Source organism: Pristiophorus japonicus, chromosome 10, assembly GCF_044704955.1.
Source record: "Pristiophorus japonicus isolate sPriJap1 chromosome 10, sPriJap1.hap1, whole genome shotgun sequence".
In the NCBI taxonomy this organism is placed as follows: Eukaryota; Metazoa; Chordata; class Chondrichthyes; family Pristiophoridae; genus Pristiophorus; species Pristiophorus japonicus.
In genome coordinates, this window is record NC_091986.1 from 199020517 (window position 1) to 199038675 (window position 18159).

Sequence of the window (18159 nt, forward strand, 5' to 3'; positions counted from 1 at the left end):
AATTGATGGATAAAGTCAACCAAAACAGTAAGCTCTCCACCTGGAAAATTACAGCAATTGAAAAGATTTATCCATCTAAACATGCTCAAAACAGTTTGCACAAATAAAAATAGGTCAACATTTTCTTTAATTATGTGTGGGTTTCATTAGAAACTGGTAACGAGAGAATTTCTACTGCTCGTCTTCACACATAGATTATTGAATGATCAATTTTAATACAAAATTAATGCACGCTTTTAGCAAAAATACTCTCGCTTATCTCTTGCTATTTCTAAATACTTTAAAACTGAATGTAAGCCTCATTTATTGAAATAATTCAGTATTGATTTCACTGACTTTCCTTGAAACTTCCTCAAGTATCGCTGCACCACACATTACCCCCTGATCGTGCAGAAGGTTTAGGGACTTGTTCCTAGTCCACCACAAGTATCATCATGCAGGCAGATACAAGGTACATAACATCAACCCAGGATGACTGCCACTCTGATGTTCTCTCTCTCCCCCATTGGGGAAGCACCTGACTTCAACTATGCACATCCCAGTGGCAACACCAAAATCAGAACTCATACTGTTGGGAATGGAAAACGTGAACCCATGTCCTACCATCCAGTTCAGTACATCGGAGTTCTAACACATAACTTTGCCACATTTTCCAGGCTGGTAAAGAAACATTTGCTCCTTAGCTTCAGCTAACATCACTTTGGCTTCTTATCAAAAACAATGAATAGACAGACAGGAATGAGGGAAGAGCTCATGGCTATTTATGAATTGTGGCTACCTTCACATATTGTTCCTATAAATTCATTTTGCCTCACTATCCAGTCAGTACTGCAAGCAGGAAACACATTTCCAGTCGCTGTCGATCACTGATAAATTAGTTAATTCTTGCTAAAAAAAATAAATAATCAAGAATTATATCCATACAAAGTGGCTTTTATGATGGCATGATCCATTTCCTCCTCTCTCATTCTGAAAGTGCTGACATCTTGCTGGAGTATGGCTCCACTGCTGTCAGGTGCCCTCTGACATCTTGTCTAAGTAGTCATATCCACACGTGAACCTCAACAGTGACCAGCAAGCTATATGACCATGAAAGGTAGGCGGCCTCACAGCCAGATCCAATCCTTTCTCCATTCTACATCAATACAGGTGCACTTTCTGCATTGAATAGCATCAGAATAATATCAGAGGTTCTGGTCAATTTTCCACTCTGTAGCTCTAGGGTACCAAGGCCAACTACTCCATCACTGACTAATTACATACCGGGGATCGTACCTTCAACATTCCTGGTGTACATGTTCAGCTGGATAAACTCACTGATTTTTCAGTCCCGCCCGACCCGTATCATCGCTTAGCGAGCTGTGCTGAGACTGCCTGAAAACCAGACGGTCAAACCTATACCAGCTGCAGTGAGGTAAGTAATGTCCACCTCAGGTAAGAGTGATTGTTTTTTCTGGGGTTTTTTTGCAATTTATGTTGTGGTGGCGTGGGCTATGTATTGGGAATGTTTTTGGTGGGTGTTTTTCAGGATCTTTAAATTCTCCCCAGGGCTCTCAGAGCGCTCCCAGGCCGGCTGTTTAGCTCGAGATTTTCGCATGGTCAGCCGGCCTAGTGCCCAAACAGAGGTCTACATCGCCTCCCTTAGCGCTCCACCCCACACTCGGGGCCCATCTGCCCAAATTTGCTGACTGAGGCGCAAACTATTCCCGGGCACAAACTTCACTGCCCCGCCACCATTACCGCCCAGAAATGAGCAAAGCCGAAAATCCAGCCCTAGACGTCTACATTTTTATGCTCAAGATAAGGGATGCTAAGGTTGAGAAATGGTATGGCAATAAAGTTGTTTGCTATCAACATCAAGTGCTCCCAGATTAAGGGTACCATGAAGCCAAATGCAATGCACACCTTTCTATTCTGCCCCAAATATGTAGCTTAGTTCAACCTCAGATCAGTGCCCTGGATCTGTGCGTGAGGTATCCCCTGAAACTACTGACACTTCTAGGAATTCCATGTCCCAGCTTCTGAAAACAGCATCAGCTAATCAAAGGAAAACCGTGTTAGGATTCTCGAGAATGTTTTTTAAATCTGAATGCAGGAAAAGAAACATATTAGGAAGTGCTCAAACACAGAATCTGATGACCTCACCAACCTCCTGGGATCCCGTTGCCAAGATCCTCAGACCCCAATCTGAAAACCTATGTCTTGATGCATCAGTGCAGCCACACCCCCACCCCTCCAATCCCATTTTCCAAATCAGCCTTCATTACAGCCTCCGTGCTACTATATTTATATCAGAAAACCATTTAAACAGTAAACCACTGCACATTTACAATCATGACAGGTGCATGTTTAGATTGACATCAACATAAAAAGACAGGTTTTTTTCTCAGGGAAAGTGGAAAACTAATTATAGGTTTCCAAATGTGAAAACCTGAACAAAAAGAGTAGTATCGCCATATTTAATGTACAATTTAGACAAACCTCTGAATCACATTTTTCTTCCTTTTAATGGCCTGACGCAAAGGCTCACGGAGTGTTTTCTGAGCAAAGTTTTGGAGTGCAGCATAAATGGTATGTCGAATTGCATGATTGAACACACTCTCCATTCTACCCATCAGCACTTGCAGTCCTTTTATCATTGCAATAACCTGCAGTGCAAAACAGATGAACCAAGTTTAGGTTTGTTGAACATACATTTCACACACAAAACTAGTATGCTACTTTTAACTGTGTGGAAACAGTTAAACCTTGGAAGATTTAAACCGGTGCAATTCTAGACTTGCCATTTTTTTCTCAGGAGTGCTTTCTGAATCACTTACAGCCACCACAGAATCAATATATGATCTAATTTTAAAAGTGCAGTTTAATTAGTCACAAATAATATTTTGACTATTTAATTTTTCCCCTCACCATGACAAAACTGCTATTTCCTGATCAAGACAAAACATTTATCTAAACCAAAGTCAGTTCACTCATTGCTATCATTGAAGAATCTTCAGATTGTTAAAAATCTGGCCATGAGCAATTCACAATCTCAGTTTTTCAAGGTAATGCAGACTTTTCCCAAGTGGGTGATTTTCCACTAATTAAACTGTAATTTCAGCTGCTATTGTCAGCTTAGTAAAGACAACCATGTAAGTTTCTAAATTGCACATTATCACCTTTTTAGCTTGCTATATTCAGAAGAGAAAAGCCATTTACAGAATTAATTTCACATTCAAAGTGATCAAAGTTGCACTTCACATTAATGACGAAGATGGCATTGTAAAGCCTTTGTAAATTTTCAATGCATGTTTCAAAAGCAAGAAATCTTGGCAAAAGAAAAAATTAATTCCGTGGAGACTATACATCATGCTATATGCACCGAGAAATCACTTTTGGCTCTCATCTTCAACTGTAGATAGATAGCTTTTAGAACAAAATAAATTTACAGCAGAACTAAATGACCCTTGAGTTGCACAAGAGCTATACTGGACATTAAAATATACTATTAAAAATGGGCCATGAACACACTCTCAAAACATATTTTGGTTGCAAATCAATTATAATTCAAAAATATTTCATTGAGCCCATGAAAAATATGGTCATATATTTGCAAATTTATATTTTTGCCTTTAGCTTTCCCAATGTTGAACTGGAAGAAATTGTGGCTCATCCAAGTTTGAATGTCGAACAAGCAGTCTGACAACAGAAGCAGTGGAGTGGTCAAGTTACGTAGTGGAGTGGTAGACTTGGGTTCTCGTCAGCATACATGTGAAAGTTGTCATATCTACAGATCACATTGCCAAGGAACAACTTGCAGATGAGAAAGGGATTAAGGATAGATCCTTGGGGGGGCTCCAGAGGTATTGGTGTGGTGCCAGAAAGACAAGCGGGAAGCTGGAGATGCTCTGGCTACGATCAGATTTGTAAAAGTGGAACCAATCATGGGCAGTCCCACTGAACTTAAACAAGAGGCATTGGAAGAGGATAGTGCAGTTGATCATGTCAAAGGTTGCCGTGAGGGCAAGCAGGACAATGAGGGATAATGCACCGTGGTCAGTGACAGGATGTAATTTGGAGAGATTCAAAACATGGAGTTGCAGGAAAAATGGGCATGCATTTGGGAGGCGACAACACATTCAAAAACTTTGGAGTCGCACTTCTATATTTTGTTTTCACTTTCTTAATCCAGGAATAATAAAGGTATTCACTGAGCCAAGAGGCTACCAAAATTTCTTCATAATTGTGAGATAGTTCTGCAACAGTAATACTTATTTTACATTGTGTAAGGGTATTGATATTGTCCCTGTTGATTCTTAAATGCTGAACTTTACTACTGAAAGCTTAGCAAAATAAATAGGTTAAAAATTTGATTTTTTTTTGTCCCACCTCAACAAGTGCAAACTTCTCTTCACTTGTGTAATTGTATCTTGTTGCTCTTTCATATTCTTCTGCATTATCTGGACAGTCTTTATTGGAGTACTTATCCGTGGGGTGCACAAGCTTCCAAGAATACTGCAAAATTATGAAGTAAAAATGAGAGAAAGAAAAACACACAGGAAGCGAATTAATTAACTTAAGACTTTGGTGTCATCCCTCTATCTCTAGAAAAAGATCGAAGAACACAGCATAATACCTTCACATGGTCATCTTTTGCAGAGATCTAAATTCCGTTTTACATTCTTGGTAGAGACTAGTTTCTGATGCATCAGTATTGGTATGTGTGACAGTACAAGTGCCTCATGAAGGGAAAGAAACTCTATGGACATGTGGGATGTGTTATTCCATGACCAATTAATACTGGTCCCATTCCCAAGGCTAGCTGGCCAGCAAAGGACCTTCACATTCACTTTCAGGTTGCTTCACGACACAATTTGGCATTTCACAAATGCTTACTCAATTTAGACCCAGATGTTGTTTAACACTAATGCACCAAATTTGCAGTTTCCTTGCCACTGGTCTTGGCCAGTTCGTGCTTGTGGGAATTGCTTGTCGAAGAATGAGAGGGGATCTCATAGGAACATATAAAATTCTGACGGGATTGGACAGGTTAGATGCAGGAAGAATGTTCCCGATATTGGGGAAGTCCAGAACCAGGGGTCACAGTCTAAGGATAAGGGGTAAGCCATTTAGGACCGAGATGAGGAGAAACTTCTTCACTCAGAGAATTGTGAACCTGGAGAATTCTCTACCACAGAAAGTTGTTGAGGCCAGTTCGTTAGATATATTCAAAAGGGAGTTAGATGTGGCCCTTACGGCTAAAGGGATCAAGGGGTATGGAGAGAAAGCAGAAATGGGGTACTAAAGTTGCATGATCAGCCATGATCATATTGAATGGCGGTGCAGGCTCAAAGGGCCAAATGGCCTACTCCTGCACCTATTTTCTATATTTCTATGTTAAGAAGTGATCTTTTTTGGCAAGTTTCATGTCTTTGACTGCAAAAGGCCATACATTTTCACCTCTTCTACTTTTTATCAGTTTGACTCATTTTCTTCAGGTTTCATTGGAGACGTTAGCAGAATCTGTGCAAAGCAAAGTTGCAAATCACTGATGAAAAACAGTGACAGGAAAAGAGTCTTTGTAGTGGACAGGAAGGATTCTTAACACATTGTAAAGTTTACCCTCACTCACAACAACTGTCTAAAGATACGTGCAAGGAGAGAAATAGTGAGTAAAGGTTACCACAAAGAATGATTAACTTTAAATTTCTTTATTTATTTTTTGGAATATTTTTCAGTAACCTCAGAGGATTCACAGACTCAAAAGTATGAAGGAATTTATTTAATATTCCAGTTAAAGTTGAAGTACCCAGGTTTAAGAAGACCATCATTCTATCAATATTAACTCAGCTTTGTTTTACGGATGTTTAGTGTAAGGCTCATGTAAATCCCCTGGGAGGACAGAAGTCTCCTCGATCAGGCCAACATCCCATCCCCAGCATCGAAGCACTGACCACACTAAACCAGCTCCTTTGGGCGGGACACACTGTTCACATGCCTGACACAAGAATCCCAAAGCAACCGCTCTACTCGGAACTCCTACATGGCAAGCGAGCCCCAGGTGGGCAGAGGAAACGTTTCAAGGACACCCTCAAAGCATCCTTGATAAAATGCAACATCTCCACCGACACCTGGAAATCCCTGGCCAAAGACCGCCCTAAGTGGAGGAAGAGCATCCAGGAGGACGCTGAGCACCTCGAGTCTCGTCGCCGAGAGCATGCAAAAAGCAAGCGCAGGCAGCGGAAGGAGTGTGCGGCAAACCAGTCCCACCCACCCTTTCCTTCAAAGACTGTCTGTACCACCTTTGACAGAGACTATAATTCCCGTATTAGACTGTTCAGTCACCTAAGAAATCACTTTTAGAGTGGAAGCAAGTCTTCCTCGATTTCGAGGGACTGTCTATGATGATGATTAACTCAGCTTCTCTTGCCATTATTCGGAGCATCTCCTCCAAAACAGGAGGTCTAAAGCTCATTGCTCAAGCCAAAAAATTCAAAGGGAAAAGAAAACAAATACCCAGAAAAATAGGTAACTCTATCCTTTGTAATAACTATTTTGAAAAAAACATGAGCATCACGTTCTCCTGAAAATAGTTGCAAGATACAGCAAGATGGAATCACATTATTCCGACTCAAAAAATAGCTTGTTCTTCATTTGTAATGGTAAAACAAAACCAGCAACAGTTATGAACTATACATTTTTTTTGTGGGGGAGGGGGGAAGGAGAGGGTTAATCAGACTGACCCGACGTGTGGAAATTATGGGCCCAAGTTTCCACATGATTCGCGCCTGATTTTTAGGAGCAACTGGTGAAGAACGGACTATTTTAGAAATCGCAAATCTCCACATTTTTTTTTCTGCAGTTCTAGTCAGGTAGAACAGTTCTAGTTTAGAACAGAATTTTTTCTTCAAAAGGGGGCGTGTCCGGCCACTGACGCCTGATTTGAAAGTTTCCACAGTGAAAATGTACTCCAAACTAAAGTAGAATGGCGCCAGTGAAGATTTTTGTAGAACTGAAAAAACCTGTTCTACACATTAAAAAAATCAGGCGCAGGTTACAAATTAGGCGTCCAGAACGAGGTGGGGGGGAAGGGAACTCATTAAATTTGACAATAAATCCTTATTTATACTTCTACAAATATTATACAAATAAATCCAACCTGAATAAACATTTATAAGCCAAGAAAATATTAAATAAACCATCTTCCTACCTGTGTGAAAGTGCTTCAGCCAGGGAGAATTCTGCAGCGTTCGTGCCGCTGAGCGAGAGGGGGGGAGGGGAGAAGAGAGGGGGGGAGGGGAGGAGGGGAGGAGAAGAGAGGGGGGGAGGGGAGGAGGGGAGGAGAAGAGAGGGGGGGAGGGGAGGAGGGGAGGAGAAGAGAGGGGGGGAGGGGGGGAGGGGAAGAGAGGGGTGGCGGGTCGGGGCGCGGGTGGCGGGTCGGGGCGCGGGTGGCGGGTCGGGGCGCGGGTGGCGGGTCGGGGCGCGGGTGGCGGGTCGGGGCGCGGGTGGCGGGTCGGGGCGCGGGTGGCGGGTCGGGGCGCGGGTGGCGGGTCGGGGCGCGGGTGGCGGGTCGGGGCGCGGGTGGCGGGTCGGGGCGCGGGTGGCGGGTCGGGGCGCGGGTGGCGGGTCGGGGCGCGGGTGGCGGGTCGGGGCGCGGGTGGCGGGTCGGGGCGCGGGTGGCGGGTCGGGGCGCGGGTGGCGGGTCGGGGCGCGGGTGGCGGGTCGGGGCGCGGGTGGCGGGTCGGGGCGCGGGTGGCGGGTCGGGGCGCGGGTGGCGGGTCGGGGCGCGGGTGGCGGGTCGGGGCGCGGGTGGCGGGTCGGGGCGCGGGTGGCGGGTCGGGGCGCGGGTGGCGGGTCGGGGCGCGGGTGGCGGGTCGGGGCGCGGGTGGCGGGTCGGGGCGCGGGTGGCGGGTCGGGGCGCGGGTGGCGGGGCGGGGCGCGGGTGGCGGGGCGGGGCGCGGGTGGCGGGGCGGGGCGCGGGTGGCGGGGCGGGGCGCGGGTGGCGGGGCGGGGCGCGGGTGGCGGGGCGGGGCGCGGGTGGCGGGGCGGGGCGCGGGTGGCGGGGCGGGGCGCGGGTGGCGGGGCGGGGCGCGGGTGGCGGGGCGGGGCGCGGGTGGCGGGGCGGGGCGCGGGTGGCGGGGCGGGGCGCGGGTGGCGGGGCGGGGCGCGGGTGGCGGGGCGGGGCGCGGGTGGCGGGGCGGGGCGGCGGGTGGCGGCGCGGGGCGGCGGGTGGCGGCGCGGGGCGGCGGGTGGCGGCGCGGGTGGCGGGTCGGGGCGCGGGTGGCGGGTCGGGGCGCGGGTGGCGGGTCGGGGCGCGGGTGGCGGGTCGGGGCGCGGGTGGCGGGTCGGGGCGCGGGTGGCGGGTCGGGGCGCGGGTGGCGGGTCGGGGCGCGGGTGGCGGGTCGGGGCGCGGGTGGCGGGTCGGGGCGCGGGTGGCGGGTCGGGGCGCGGGTGGCGGGTCGGGGCGCGGGTGGCGGGTCGGGGCGCGGGTGGCGGGTCGGGGCGCGGGTGGCGGGTCGGGGCGCGGGTGGCGGGTCGGGGCGCGGGTGGCGGGTCGGGGCGCGGGTGGCGGGTCGGGGCGCGGGTGGCGGGTCGGGGCGCGGGTGGCGGGTCGGGGCGCGGGTGGCGGGTCGGGGCGCGGGTGGCGGGTCGGGGCGCGGGTGGCGGGGCGGGGCGCGGGTGGCGGGGCGGGGCGCGGGTGGCGGGGCGGGGCGCGGGTGGCGGGGCGGGGCGCGGGTGGCGGGGCGGGGCGCGGGTGGCGGGGCGGGGCGCGGGTGGCGGGGCGGGGCGCGGGTGGCGGGGCGGGGCGCGGGTGGCGGGGCGGGGCGCGGGTGGCGGGGCGGGGCGCGGGTGGCGGGGCGGGGCGCGGGTGGCGGGGCGGGGCGCGGGTGGCGGGGCGGGGCGCGGGTGGCGGGGCGGGGCGCGGGTGGCGGGGCGGGGCGGCGGGTGGCGGCGCGGGGCGGCGGGTGGCGGCGCGGGGCGGCGGGTGGCGGCGCGGGGCGGCGGGTCGGGGCGCGGGTGGCGGGTCGGGGCGCGGGTGGCGGGTCGGGGCGCGGGTGGCGGGTCGGGGCGCGGGTGGCGGGTCGGGGCGCGGGTGGCGGGTCGGGGCGCGGGTGGCGGGTCGGGGCGCGGGTGGCGGGTCGGGGCGCGGGTGGCGGGTCGGGGCGCGGGTGGCGGGTCGGGGCGCGGGTGGCGGGTCGGGGCGCGGGTGGCGGGTCGGGGCGCGGGTGGCGGGTCGGGGCGCGGGGGGCGGGTCGGGGAGCGGGGGGCGGGTCGGGGAGCGGGGGGCGGGTCGGGGAGCGGGGGGCGGGTCGGGGAGCGGGGGGCGGGTCGGGGAGCGGGGGGCGGGTCGGGGAGCGGGGGGCGGGTCGGGGAGCGGGGGGCGGGTCGGGGAGCGGGGGGCGGGTCGGGGAGCGGGGGGCGGGTCGGGGAGCGGGGGGCGGGTCGGGGAGCGGGGGGCGGGTCGGGGAGCGGGGGGCGGGTCGGGGAGCGGGGGGCGGGTCGGGGAGCGGGGGGCGGGTCGGGGAGCGGGGGGGCGGGTCGGGGAGCGGGGGGCGGGTCGGGGAGCGGGGGGCGGGTCGGGGAGCGGGGGGCGGGTCGGGGAGCGGGGGGGCGGGTCGGGGAGCGGGGGGCGGGTCGGGGAGCGGGGGGCGGGTCGGGGAGCGGGGGCGGGTCGGGGAGCGGGGGGCGGGTCGGGGAGCGGGGGCGGGTCGGGGAGCGGGGGGCGGGTCGGGGAGCGGGTCGGGGAGCGGGGGGCGGGTCGGGGAGCGGGGGGCGGGTCGGGGAGCGGGGGGCGGGTCGGGGAGCGGGGGGCGGGTCGGGGAGCGGGGGGCGGGTCGGGGAGCGGGGGTCGGGTCGGGGAGCGGGGGGCGGGTCGGGGAGCGGGTGCCGGGTCGGGGAGCGGGTGTCGGGTCGGGGAGCGGGTGTCGGGTCGGGGAGCGGGTGCCGGGTCGGGGAGCGGGTGTCTTGTCGGGGAGCGGGTGCCGGGTCGGGGAGCGGGTGCCGGGTCGGGGAGCGGAATAGCAATTATACGCACAGAGGAGAAAATTATTGATAAGATAACAAAGTAAGGGAATTATGCTGACCTGGTTAGCCCAATGGAAAAAGTGATTGGTATTAAGGAAACCAGCTCATTAACTGAAGTTATTGAAAAAGTATAGGTTCAATTAGATTCTCCTTATATCGGGTTGTTTTTTAAAAAAAACTTTTAGTATAATCATGCACTGCAGAAAGATACCAATTGTCACGTTGTCAAGGTGAGAGAAATGTACAAAACGTACAGGTTGTAATGAGCACTTGAATTTGTATGGGTTTTTATCAGCCGGAAATATTGAGCTCAGAACTGTAATGTGTTTGAGTCTCCAATCTTCATGTCTGGTTGTAAGTAAGTTTAAGTGCGACTGCATGTACTGTATACTTAATAAATCTATGGATGTATCATCTCAACCTTTCAAAAGCTTTATTGATTTTGAGAGATAGAAGAAAGGAAATTTAGACAGATTGATCGTCCAGTGGCAATCTGCTCCTCCTTAAACTAGGATGGTATTAAAGGCGGTATTGACAAAATCTTTTGCTACAGACATTGAAAGAAACATTTTGTGTTGCAACAGATATTTTCTAAGATGGCAAAATGGATTAAAGTGAATAGAATTCCTAAAACGATTGCAGGACTTCTTCCTCAAGCAGTATGTTAGTTGGTCCACGTGAGCAAAGGCATGGCTAGATCTGGTTACAAGTAACAAAAGTAGATGAGCTGAATGTTAGGAATACAAACCACAATATGATAATGTTTAAGATCCTACTAGAAAGGGAAATAGTCAGTACAAAACTTGAACACAGACTGGATTAGGGCAGATTTTATAAAGATCATGCAGAGGTGAGGTGGAAAGAGAAAGTGGCACACAGGACTCTCGAGCATCAGTAGGATGCTGCTTTTTTTTTTAAAAAAAAAGGTTGTGATTCAACTTTAACCAGCAATCATTTCTTCTTCTTTAGGTATCTTACCACTTCCATAACATGAGCACTCCACTGGGACAGCAATTGCATTCCCTGTAAAGCCAGTTCAGACAGCTTCTGGTATTCAGCATCAGTTTTTTGAGCTTCTTGTCGGCCTGACCCTGTTACTACCTGCAACAGGCAATTAAATGAAAAGGGCATATTTGAAATAATTGATTCAGAAAGCTAAGAACACTCAACCTGACAGCATACATCATATAGAAAGGTGCAAAAAATCAAATGCAACACTGCATTCACACACAGTCCCAATTCAACTAGAAACTCATTCTGCTCTTATGAAATGCAATTATTTACCAGAAAAAACATTTTCAAATGCAACCCTCAGGTTTTTCTGATGGGGGGTGTCTAGCTTAATTGTTAAAGCAGATTTGTCTGTGTAACAGAGAACAACATAGAAAATGTTATCAAGTTGCATCTAGCAGTGCTTTTTTTCACATTCTGAAGATTATATTAGTCAGAATTTATCATTACTAGATAAGAATTTTCTTCTCCTCCTCCTACCCAAAGTGCTTTCTTCAGCATTGATGGGCATTGTGCTGGTATAACTTACACAACAATTCATAACTAACATGTAATACAATAATATTTGTGGTGTCAACATGCACTTGCGTAGTAAACAATGAACTTCAATTAATGGGATGTAATTATAACTAATTAAATGATTAATAGCTGCAATGGGTAGAGGCAATCTGTGGTTGGGAAAATGTTGGAGACCATTATTAAAGAAGCAGTAGCAGGACATTTGGAAAAGCAAAATTCGGTCAGGCAGAGTCAGCATGGATTTATGATGGGGAAATCATGTTTGACAAATTTGATGGAGTTCTTTGAGGATGTAACGAACAGGATGGATAAAGGGGAACCAGTGGATGTGATGTATTTAGACTTCCAGAAGGCATTTAACAAGGTGCCACATAAAAGGTTACTGCACAAGATAAAAGTTCATGGGGTTGGAGGTAATATATTAGCATGGATAGAGGATTGGCCTACCTAACAGAAAACAGAGTTGGGATAAATGGTTCATTCTCTGGTTGGCAACCAGTAACTAGTGGGGTGTGCAGGGATCAGTGCTGGGACCTCAACTATTTACAATCTATATTAACGACTTGAAAGAGTGACTGAATGTAACTTAGCCAAGTTTGCTGCCGATACAAAGATGGGAGGAAAAGCAATGAGTGAGGAGGACACAAAAAATCTGCAAAAGGACATAGGCAGGTTAAGTGAGTGGGCAAAAATTTGGCAGATGGAGTATAATGTCGGAAAGTGTGAAGTCATGCACTTTGGCAGAAAAAAATCTAAGAGCAAATTATTATTTAAATGGAGAAAGATTGCAAAGTGGCGCAGTACAGCGGAACACAAAAGGATAGTATGCAGGTACAGCAACTGATCAAGAAAGCCAATGGAATGGAGTATAAAAGCAGGGAACTACTGCTACAGTTATAGAGTCTTGCTACGACTTTAATCCACATATAGATTGGGCTAACCAAACTGGTAGCAATACGGTGGAGGAGAATTTCCTAGAGTGTATTAGGGATGGTTTTCTAGACCAATATGTCGAGGAACCAACTAGAGGACTGGCCATCCCAGACTGGGTGATGTGTAATGAGAAAGGACTAATTAGCAATCTTGTTGTGCGAGGCCCCTTTGGGAAAGAGTGACCATAATATGGTAGAATTCTTTATTAAGGTGGAGAGTGACACAGTTAATTCAGAGACTAGGGTCCTGAACTTAAGGAAAGGTAATTTAAATGTTATGAATTGGCTAGAATAGACTGGCAAATGATACTTAAAGGGTTGACGGTGGATAGGCAATGGCAGACATTTAAAGATCACATGGATGAACTTCAACAATTGTACATCCCTGTCTGGAGTAAAAATAAAACGGGGAAGGCGGCTCAACCGTGGCTAATAAGGGAAATTAGGAATAGTGTTAAATCCAAGGAAGAGGCATATAAATTGGCCAGAAAAAGAAGCAAGCCTGAGGACTGGGAAAAATTTAGAATCCAGCAGAGAAGGACAAAGTGTTTAATTAGGAGGGGGAAAATAGAGTACGAGAGGAAGCTTGCTGGGCACATAAAAACTGACTGCAAAAGCTTCTATAGATACGTGAAGAAAAAGAGATTAGTGAAGACAAACATAGGTCCCTTGCAGTCAGAATCAGGTGAATTTATAATGGGGAACAGAGAAATAGCAGATCAATTGACAAATACTTTGGTTCTGTCTTCACGAAGGAAGACACGAATAACCTTCCGGAAATACTAGGGGACAGAGGATCTAGTGAGAAGGAAGAACTGAAGGAAATCCTTATTAGTCAGGAAATTGTGTTAGGGACATTGATGGGATTGAAGGCCGATAAATCTCAAGGGCCTGATAGTCTGCATCCCAGAGCACTTAAGGAAGTGGCCCTAGAAATAGTGGATGCATTGGTGATCATTTTCCAACAGTCTATCGACTCTGGATCAGTTCCTATGGACTGGAGGGTAGCTAATGTAATACCACTTTTTAAAAAAGGAGAGCAAAAACAGGGAATTATAGACCGGTTAGCCTGACATCGGTAGTGGGGAAAAATGTTGGAATCAATAATTAAAGATGAAATACAGTGCATTTGGAAAGCAGTGACAGGATCGGTCCAAGTCAGCATGGATTTATGAAAGGGAAATCATGCTCGACAAATCTTCTAGAATTTTTTGAGGATGTAACTAGTAGAGTGGACAAGGGAGAACCAATGGATGTGGTGAATCTGGACTTTCAAAAAGCTTTTGACAAGGTCCCACTCAAGAGATTGTTGTGCAAAATTAAAGGACATGCTATTGGGGGTAATGTATTGACACGGATAGAGAACTGGTTGGCAGACAGGAAGCAGAGAGTCGGGATAAACGGGTCCTTTTCAGAATGGCAGGCAGTGACTAGTGGGGTGCCGCAGGGCTCAGTGCTGGGACCCCAGCTCTTTACAATATACATCAATGATTTAGATGAAGGAATTGAGTGTAATATCTCCAAGTTTGCAGATGACACGAAGCTGAGTGGCAGTGTGAGCTGTGAGGAGGATGCTAAGAGGCTGCAGGGTGACTTGGACAGGTTAGGTGAGTGGGCAAATGCATGGCAGATGTAGTATAATGTGGATAAATGTGAGATTATCCACTTTGGTGGCAAAAACGTGAAGGCAGAATATTATCTGAATGGCGGCAGATTAGGAAAAGGGGGGGTGCAATGAGACCTGGGTGTCATGGTAAATCACTCATTGAAAGTTGGAATGCAGGTACAGTAGGCGGTGAACTTGGCAAATGGTATGTTGGCCTTCATAGCTAGGGGATTTGAGTATAGGAGCAGGGAAGTCTTACTGCAGTTGTACAGGGCCTTGGGGAGGCCTCACCTGGAATATTGTGTTCAGTTTTGGTCTCCTAATCTGAGGAAGGACGTGCTTGCTATTGAGGGAGTGCAGCAAAGGTTCACCAGACTGATTCCCGGGATGGCAGGACTGACATATGAGGAGAGACTGGATTGACTGGGCCTATATTCACTGGAGTTTAGAAGAATGAGAGGGGATCTCATAGAAACATATAAAATTCTAACGGGACTGGACAGGTTAGATGCAGGAAGAATGTTCCCGATGTTGGGGAAGTCCAGAGCCAGGGGTCACATTTAAGGATAAGGGGTAAGCCATTTAGGATCGAGATAAGGAGAAACTTCTTCATTCAGAGAGTTGTGAACCTGTGGAATTCTCTACCACAGAGAGTTGTTGATGCCAGTTTGTTAGATATATTCAAGAGGGAGTTAATTGGGTCCTTATGGCTAAAGGGATCAAGGGGTATGGAGAGAAAGCAGGAAAGGGGTACTGAGGTGAATGATCAGCCATGATCTTATTGAATGGCGGTGCAGGCTTGAAGGGCCGAATGGCATACTCCTGCACCTATTTTCTATGTTTCTATACAGGGTATTGGTGAGGCACATCTGGAATACTGCGTGCAGTTTTGGTTTCCATATTTACTAAAGGATATACTTGCTTTGGAGACAGTTCAGAGAAGGTTCACTAGGATGAACAGGGGTTGAGGGGGTTGACTTATGAGGAAAGGTTGAGTAGGTTGGTCCTCTACTCATTGGAATTCAGAAGAATGAGAGGTGATCTTATCGAAATGTATGAGATTATGAGGGGGCTTGCCAAGGTGGATGCAGATAGGATGTTTCCTCTGAAGAGGGAGGCTAGAACTGGAGGGCATGATCTTAGAATAAGGGGCTGCCCATTTAAAACAGAGATGAGGAGAAATTTCTTTTCTGAGGGTTGTAAATCTGTGGAATTCGCTGCCTCACAGCTGTGGAAGCTGGGACATTGAATAAATTTAAGACAGAAATAGACAGTTTCTTAAACGATAAGCAGATAAGGGGTTGTGGGGGGGGGGGGGGGGGGGGGGGGGGGCGGGCGGGGAAGTGGAGCTGAGTCCATGGTCAAATCAGCCATGATCTTATTGAATGGCGGAGCAGACTCGAGGGGCCGTATGGCCTACTCCTGCTCCTATTTCTTATGTTCATATGTTCTTTTGCTAATACAAAAATTGCCCCAATTTTTCTTTATTTATGGAGGTTCGAGATACCTAAAGGCTCAAAAAGGGAAAAAAATTCAAGAAGATAAATGGGTATTTGGCCCAGGACACCAGGAGAGGCAAGGTGGCTATCTGCAAAATGGTGGCAAGCATTGAGAGAGTGACTGAATGCTGGTGAAATCCTACTGGATTAGAAACAGCAATGTACCCATATTCATAAAAAGTAGCAATCCAAATCCAGGAAACTGCAGACCCAATTAAACATTGCATTAGCAACAAAAGTAATGAAGTCAGTTATCAAAACAAACTCTGGGATTATCTAATACAAAAGCAAAGGTCTGACAAAAGGTCATCTACCTGAAACGTTAAACTCTTGTTTCTCTCTCCACAAATGCTGCCTGACCTGCTGAGTATTTTCCGCATTTTCTTTTTTATTTCTAGGATTCTCTGTATGACATAACCTTGTGAATAGCAGCCATTATGGCTTCAGAAACAAATATCCTGCCAAACCAACCTCGAACCTTTTTTAAAAAAAAAACTGGATTGCGGTAAGTATTATGACCAGCTGTTTTGGGACTTCCAGAAAGCTCTCGAAAAGGATCCTCAAGAAAACCTGCTGCATAAGGATAAAGCAGCAAGAATTCAAGATGAAACGTGGAACTGGCTGAAAGAAAGGATACAGTTGGTGCTTGTTGGGGGGGAATGATATCAAAGTGGTTGGGGTGAAGTACCTCAGTACTTGGTGCTGGGATGCCTGGCATTCCTAATATACATCAACGACTTTAAGACTTAAAAACTCAAAACAAAGTTCATAGATGATTCCGATAACAAACTGGGGGAAGGAAGGAAAGGAAAAGGAGAAAAGAAGTCAAGTCAGAAGAAGCAACCAGCGATCTGCTAAAGATTTTAAATGATGTCTTTAAATAGGCAGAACATAGGGAGATGAAATATAGGTAACTGGATGTATGCTTCTACATCTTGCATTTATATAGCGCCTTTCACGACCACAGGACATCTGAAAGCCCTTTATAGCCAATGAAGTGTAGCCACTGTTGGAATGTGGGAAACGCGGCAGCCAACTTGCACACAGCAAGCTCCCACAGACAGCAATGTGATAATGACCAGATAATCTGTTTTCATTATGTTGATTGAGGGATAAATATTGGCCAGGACACTAGAATAACTCCCCTGCTCTTCTTCGATATAGTGCCATGGGACTACCTGAGAGGGCAGACAGTCCTCGGTTTAACATCTCATGGAATACGAGTGGCAAACGGAGGAGAAGGTACTCCCCAGAACAAATATTTTATTTTTGTTCTGTCTGGAGGCTCATTACAAATATTGGCACAGTACCAGGGACTAGCTAAAAATACAGTCACACTCTCCCAGAGGTGACCATCCTAACTTCCAGAACACATTTTTATTTAATATACATGGCAACAGAAGTAACATACCAGTAAGGTAAAGCATGCAGAAAAGTATGGAACATAGAATCCTCATGATTGTTCTTACACCACACAGCATGCCTAAGCCAGATAGAAATCTGCTGACTTCACCGACTCCAACAATCCTCTCAGACCCCAGCTTGAAATTCTGTGCTCTCGACTTTCTACCTCCTTTAATTCAAATTGTTTACTTCTACGAGCTTGCCATCCCTTTATCTGTGATGAATTCTGCTCACAGGTTCACCACCAACACAATACCCACACCAGACGTAGAGGGATCTTTTCTGTATCGCCTCTCTCTCCCTCCATCATCTTGGGGAGAGGATAGGAACACAATGGCTCATAACAAATATGATCGTACTGCTCACAAATGCTGCGCTCATAATAAATGTGGCTTCATGTTCCCCTTTATTTCCCATTTGTACATTATTATTGCACATGATTACCCCCCCAAAACCCCGGGTTTTCCAGGAAAAACTTGCTTGCATCAAAACAAACAGAAGTTTTTTGAGGTTTTAACTAGCAGAATAGATAAAGGGGAACCAGTGGATGTGGTGCATTTAGATTTTCAGAAGGCATTCGATAAGGTGCCACACAAGAGGTTATTGAACAAAATTAGGGCTCATGGGAATGGGGGAAATATATTAGCATGGATTGAGGATTGGTTAACGGACAGAAAACAGAGAGTAGGAATAAATGGGTAATTTTTGGGTTGACAGGTTGTAATTAGTGGGGTACCGCAAGGACCAGCTATTCACAATTTAGATCAATGATTTGGATGAGGGGACCAAATGTAATACATTCAAGTTTGCTGATACAAAGCTAGGTAGGAATGTAAGTTGTGTGGAAAATGCAAAGAGGATTCAAGAGGATATAGACAGGCTAAGTGAGTGGGCAAAAACATGGTAAATTGAATATAATCTGCAGAAATGTGAAGTTATCCACTTTGGTAGGAAAGATAGTAAAACAGAGTATTTTTTTAAATGATGATTGAGAAATGTTGGTGTTCAGTGGAACCTGGGTATCCTTGTACACAAATCACAAAGTTAACATGTAGGTACAGCAAGCAATTCGGAAAGCAAATGGTATGTTGGCCTTTATTACAAGAGGATTTTAGTATAAGAGTAAATACCTCACTGCAATTATATAGGAGCTTGGTGAGGCCACACCTGGAGTATTGTG

At 48.1% G+C, this 18159-nt stretch overlaps 1 protein-coding gene across 1 annotated transcript in view; it reads right to left on the reverse strand.

Moving 5' to 3' along the window:
• Positions 1-18159, reverse strand: part of cyfip1 (cytoplasmic FMR1 interacting protein 1) — a 232925-nt gene that overhangs the window by 128334 nt on the left and 86432 nt on the right. Inside the window, exons 13-15 of the mRNA XM_070892474.1 lie at positions 10987-11109; positions 4372-4497; positions 2482-2648 (exon numbers count right to left, since the gene is read on the reverse strand). Of these exons, the coding sequence (XP_070748575.1) occupies positions 2482-2648; positions 4372-4497; positions 10987-11109 (416 nt within the window). The remainder of the gene's footprint in view (positions 1-2481; positions 2649-4371; positions 4498-10986; positions 11110-18159) is intronic.